This window comes from Crocodylus porosus, unplaced genomic scaffold (assembly GCF_001723895.1).
Source record: "Crocodylus porosus isolate Cpor-Errol unplaced genomic scaffold, CroPor_comp1, whole genome shotgun sequence".
Taxonomy (NCBI): Eukaryota; Metazoa; Chordata; order Crocodylia; family Crocodylidae; genus Crocodylus; species Crocodylus porosus.
Genome location: NW_017728906.1, coordinates 107,626,346 through 107,632,697, shown reverse-complemented (window position 1 = coordinate 107,632,697; position 6,352 = coordinate 107,626,346). Strand labels below are relative to the sequence as shown.

At 40.2% G+C, this 6,352-nt stretch overlaps 1 protein-coding gene across 2 annotated transcripts; it reads right to left on the bottom strand.

Annotated features, from left to right (window-relative positions):
• Positions 1 to 1,195: 1,195 nt before the first annotated feature.
• On the bottom strand, positions 1,196 to 5,547 carry LOC109306386 (2-oxoglutarate receptor 1-like). Of its 2 annotated transcripts, none has more exons than XM_019529739.1 (2): positions 5,050 to 5,547; positions 1,196 to 2,358 (listed from the first exon to the last, which is right to left on the bottom strand). In XM_019529739.1, the coding sequence occupies exon 2, from the start codon at positions 2,340 to 2,342 to the stop codon at positions 1,356 to 1,358; it is 987 nt and encodes a 328-aa protein (XP_019385284.1). In that variant the 5' UTR covers positions 2,343 to 2,358; positions 5,050 to 5,547; the 3' UTR covers positions 1,196 to 1,355. The 2 variants fall into 2 exon arrangements, with proteins under 2 accessions (XP_019385284.1, XP_019385283.1); XM_019529738.1 differs by lacking the exon at positions 5,050 to 5,547 and adding an exon at positions 4,423 to 5,037.
• Positions 5,548 to 6,352: the final 805 nt, after the last annotated feature.

The following is a 6,352-nucleotide window of genomic DNA, read 5'->3' as shown; positions in this document are numbered from 1 at the left end:
GCCAGGATGCCCAGGCAGTGGGGCCAGGGCCAGCAATGCTGGCGACCCTGGCAGTGTCAGCTGGAAGGAGTCACCACTGCCAGAGCTGCCAGAAAGCTGAATCCGGACAGCATGCTGCTCCAGACCCGCTGCATGCCTGAGGGCTGTGGGACCGGCTACATGCACCATAGCCTGGGCTTCCCCTTGTGTCTGGGCCAGGCAGGGCTGAGGGTCCCACCACAGACCAGATAAAATCCCTTGGCAGGCTAGATCCAACCCAAGGGATATATTTTTCTCACTCTTGCTCTAGTGGTAAATCACAACTGTGCAGGTGGGGACCATCAGGGAAGGTTTCTAGACTAAAGGTGTCTTCAAACTCCAAGCTAACACAAACACTGTTCACGGTGTAACATGTAACAAGGCCTGAACAGAACCACAAGGTTTTTCAGGTCAGTATTGGTTATGACGGACTGATGTTTTACAGTAGGTGACAGACATGGCAAAGTATAAAGGGCCACTGCAAAGGTATGTATTAGAGTCCACTTCTCAGTGTTTTTGGGAGCATCCATATATTTTTTTTGTTTACTGCTGGTATTGCAGTAGCAACTAGGGGACTCTCAGTCAACATTGTTACCTCTGTGAACAGGATCCTCTAGTATCATACACAAATTCTCCTCATACCATACCATGATACCACACATCGAATCTTGTCTGAGTATCCATGGTTATGTGATTGGGTCCTGGCTGGTGCAAATCAGCACAGCCTCACAGTGGCATACTGAGTGGTGGACAACTAGGACACCAGCTCCAGGTCGTCACTTAGTGGGAATGCATGAATGGCAGTCCCCTCCAGCCTGTCCCCTACTGTCACCACTGCCATCCAGAGTGCAGAGATTGGTCCTTATGCTTCTGCAGCTTAATTGCAATAAGCAGTTTACCAGCTAAAGATCTGGTCTAGTACTGTATCTATTCAGCATTTATACTCATCCAGAAATACCTGTAGGGGGGTTATTTAAGAGAGTGTGGTTTCAAAAGTGATTCACATTATACAGTGGTATATATGTTCATGTGTGTGTATTTACATTGGGTCCAAATTTCCTATTAAAATTTGGCAGAACTTTTGCCAGGTGTTACATTGCTGACTGTATTACAGTATGAACCAAAGAAGGCAGGGCAGTAAATACAAATTAACTTTTGAGACATGCCATAGCAAATACATTCAAAACTTTATTCAGAATAGTCAGTGTATAACTTTAACATATTGGGCCAAATTTGCAACTGGTATAACTAACATCAGTAGGGTTGCGGGGTTACTCATTTAAACCAATAGTGAACCTGATCCATTCCTCCAGCTTCTTCTTGTGTCAACTCTGTTACTACCTGTCTAGTTCAGATTTTTTTGTCCTAAATTTCAAAACAGAAAGGATAGCCCTTTGGAAGTTACCTCTCATTACAACATACAGTAATAAGTTACCAACTACATTTAGTGCCGCTAAGGGTTTAGTTGCAGTAAATATACCAAGGATCTGGATCTTAATTGGACAGCTAACTGGATATAGTTGTAGTTGTATCCGAACCCCTCTAAAGATATGAAAGGGTAGGAAACACACATAAAAGACCGCCAAGATGAGGATGGCAAGTTTGCGAGCCTTCTGCTTGTAAGAAGTGCGATTGTTGGGCCCTTTATCCAAGGTGTAAATAATTGCAGAGTAACAAAGTGTCACAATGAGCAAAGGCAAGAGGAAGGTAAACACAGTCAGAAGCAAGTTGTACCACCAGCTGGCATTGAGGTTGGTAACATTAGTAAGGTCCATGCAAATGGTTCTGTTTTGTTTCTTTTTTGTGGTGATCAGAAAGCCAAGAGGACTGACAGCTCCCAGGGAAATCACCCAGACTACAATGCAGGCCACCATAGCCCATTTCTTCTTGTGAACAAAAATCCAGTTAATTGGATAGAGTACTACAATGAACCGAAAGATGCTGAAGCAACAGAGAAACAGGATACTGCTATACATGTTAAAGTAGAAATTGAAGATAATAAACTTGCACATGACATTTCCAAAGATCCAATTATTTCCATTGGCAAAGTAGTGTATCAGGAAAGGAAGAGAAGCTAAGTAGAACAGGTCGGTGATAGCCAAGTTTAACATAATGATGGTGCTGCTTTTCCAGGGCCTCATCTTGAAAAAGTACATGAAGATTACAACAATATTCACTGGGAAACACACCACAAAAATCATCCCATAAAAAGCAGAGATATAGTAGTTCATCAGTAAGAAGTCTTCTTCTGTGCAGTTTACGAAGGAGTTTGCCTGTATTGGCAAAGTGGTAAAATTGGCCAAGTCTTCAGCTGTCATATTCATAGGTATCTTCTTAATGCTTTAGAAAAATCAAGTATTTATTTTTTAATTGCTTAGTCAGTACAAATGTGCTCAATACCTCTTTCTCCATTCTCACTACAATCTGTGCAAATAGTGTATTTTTAGGTATACCATTATGGTAGATACCTGTAGTTGCTATGCCTTCTTCAGACTACATGAGTATAAGTAATTGGGAAAAGACAGAAATGACAATTTTCACCTGCTCTGACCACAGGAAGCAGTTTATAGCTGTGACCAAACACAAATGCATGGCTGCAAACAGCTTAAAAAATGGCTAATCACGTGAAAATCTACCCTTCATTTCATGATGTATCAGATAAAGACTTTCAAAATGTAGTGTCTTTTGTAACTTGTGTCTATGGAGCTCCAAGGCTGTCATTGTTTTTAGAACTGGAAGGGGGAAATTGAGCAGAGGGAGTTCAGTCTGGGGGGGTTCAGCCCCCTCCGGAAAGTGGAGTGGGTGTATTGAAGCCTCTCGCAAACTGGGGGGGGGGGAGGGGGATGCTCCACTTCACCCGCCCCACCCTTCAGCACCAGCTGTGGTGCCCCAAGAATGAGTTCCTTCTGCTGCCTTTCTCCTTTCTTATTTTGAAAACAGCGAGCACAGGCAGAGCGCCTGGCCACTGCTATGGAACCTGGCTGCAGGCTCCCAGCCCCCAGGGAGATTCCCCTCCCCCTGGAGCCAACAGTGAATGTCTGTTTGGTCTGGGGTAACACTGCAACTCAGAGCGCTTTGCAGAAATCATCCTGAGTTCTAGCTGGGAGATGCATTGCTGTCTGCACCCTCGATGTGGTTTTGGCTTGAGTTTTGCAACATCCCTTCAGTTAGACTTGGGTTTTGGTAGGGGGAGGGGGGATAATGATCAAATTTGGATCTTATTTGAACCCTCAGTGTTTGAGTTTTTTAAATTAGGGCTTATCCTAATTTAAAGAGAGATGGGAAACCAAGTATCTACGTTTTGTTTTGCCAAGCTAAATACAGAAAAAGTTCAGGTATGAATCTCATGAGGTGATTCTCATCTTACTTGCATATAGGATTGATTCCATTACTCGCTTTATATGAATTGAAAGTATATGGTGGGTCAAATTCTGGGATTGCCTTACACTTTTCATAATCATTTCCATCTCTCCAGAGTGTAAAACTTCACCTTCTGTATTAGTGTTTTATACGTACATTCATCTCTGGCAGATTCAGTCCAAGATCTTCAGTTGTGGGAAATCAGTATTATTCCACTGAATTTGAATTTATACTAGCTAGGAATATATCTTTAATGACTACACAAAGTGCAAGAGAGTATATAATTAGATCCAAATATATTTGTTTTTCATATCTTTATGTTCTTTTAAAATAAACTCAGCATGGCATTGAATGTCTGTGATAGGGTCCCCTTTTAATAATAATGCAGTTATATTGATACAGATAGAATAAGGTAATTACATTTTTTAAAAGGTGGTTTTATAATTTATACTTGGCATTATTCCTTTAGATTTGAAGTGCCATTTAGCCTATTATCAGTGGGGCAATTCCTATATTTCAATGACCAATAAACTATGATAGCCTTTCTCTCAAATGGGTGATAATTATATTTGCACCATAAGACCAACAATATGATGTTAACTAAACCGAGACTTAACAGACTTTGCTTAGGCACTGGAACTGTGTTATAATGCATTACTTTAATTTAAAATGAGGCATTTTTAAAAATGAATGTTAGTTTCATTACAGTAGTGCTCAAGCCAAAGGAACATTAAGTGAATACCAGGCAGCTTATTTTAACCAAATTAAGATTTGTAGCCAAAACCAAAGCTAGTGAGAGTCTACATACTCTCTATTTCACCCAGGGCATTCTTACCCCTATAATCTATATCGTTTTGTCTCCCATCAGTAATCTAGAATAAAAGCAAATAAAATACAATATCCAGAATTCTTATTCAATCCCAATACAGTTATTTGTATTTTGTTATTCACAGGATTTTTGTTGTTTTTTTTAAACCCCTCTGATCAGTTTCATGCCTTCTCCTTGAACATCTCAAACTCTAGGAGTGGAGAAATATCACTTACCTGGAAGTTCTTTGTAAGCTTGCCCTTTCCTTGATTTGAATACAGAATGCTATGGATTTCACATGCTAGGCAGATTTTAGTTTGGTTTGCTGTCATTTATAATCAGTCTACCTATGCAGAGTAAGAATTCACATACCGGCTAGATTAGAAGACTGGTGGAAGAGCTCTGTTACAGGTTTATACTTCAGCTCCTAGACCTGCCCTGTTGTGAGCATTCTCTCTCTTTCCTCCTGTCAACTTGTTTGCTGTTCCTTGAGAGGGCAGGTACAGTCACAGACATCTCCCTTCTAGGAGCAGTCTTATATATTGAAAATGGAATATTACATTTAAATATGTCTCTGCATAGGAAAATTAAGCTCTTCTTCATTTCCTGTAGGTTGATGGTGATTGCTAAGCCATGCAAGACTTGTTGCCATATTCAGGGTCAGGTGCAAATCCATATGACATACTCTTTCTTCATTAGAATAGAACTTTATTATGAAAAATTGAAAGCTCCCTTCCGTAGTAAGTGGAAATGGCTTTCACCACAGTGTATTTAAATTGCTGTAAATAAAATATAGATGATCCACATTCATTTGTTACTGCCTCAAAATCTTTTCCCTGTGGGCTGTAATTTTCCATGCTTACCTCAAGCCAAGAGAGAATTCTTAAGTCAACTCTGCACTTTTTAGGTCGGTGAGCCATGTGAAAAAAGAAACTAGTTAAATAAATAAGGAAGCATGTGCAGTGGCTGAAATGTGAAGCCCCAGACTGAGGCCCTGACCTTGAACCTGACCTAGACAGGCACATGAATCTTCCTTCACTGAAACGCTGCAGGTTCAGAACTGGAATTACCATTCATTGGCATTTCATTCTTCTGTGCATTAAAAGGACACAGTTCCTTGTCTTCCTTTGCCTTAAGGAAGTTGCTTTGGCTACAGAAAATCATATTGATACTTTGTTTAATTGCACTGGACATTTTTAAGGACAATTCCTTGAATTTTAAAATATTTGTAGCCTAGAAATGAGTTAAAACATTTTTTTTAGTTTATTAATTACAGTACAGAGCGATCTTACTGTGATATGTGATCTAGAGTTTGGTATATGTCAATTAGCAGGAATGGCTACAATTAAAACAACAGCAGCAGGAGTACCTAGCAACTGGTGCATCATCCATTGTTACTAAGTGGTGGAAGGCTATTGGCATTGTTTTTTTTCATTTGACATAGTTTTGATCCTAAGTGACTCTTCAACATCCAGAGGATCTATTAAAAATCTCAAATTTCTCAGTACTAGTAATCCTGTTGGTCTAATAAAAGATAGCATCTCTACTACAAGTCCTGATTGTCAGTATTAGTAAAATACATTATGGTGTGCCAGTAGCGAGCTCACAAATTGTTTAAATGGATATTGTCTTATTCCCAAACACTGTACCATTAAATATAGCTTGTAAGGGGCTGTAGAGTTATGAGCCCAGAAAAAGCTAATTACATTTATTGTGTTCATTATTAAATCCATTGCACTTTTGATTACTTCTGTGAAGTATATGAAATGCTTAGACTCACTTTCAACTTCACAAAAACCAAGCCCTTGGAGAATGTTGAGCATTTCTCCTACCTCAATAGCCACCTTTCTCAAAAAGTAAACAGATGGCAATATTCATCAGCGATGAATCCTGTCTTCAGTGATGATGATATCAAGGTCCAAACCAAATTTCGTGTCTAACTGGCTGTTGTTAACCCTACCTTGTTGTATGGGCATGTAATTTGGACTACATGTTGATAGGGACCTACTTAAACTGAAAAATTGGGCATTGTTTGCAAAAACCACTGTAAGGGTTGGGGGTGTACCACGTACCATGGGACCCCGAACCCCGGATGTCCCCTGGAGAGGAGGGGTACTCAGTGGACCGTCCCGCTTCACCGCTCTCGCCTGCCACGACTTGATGGAA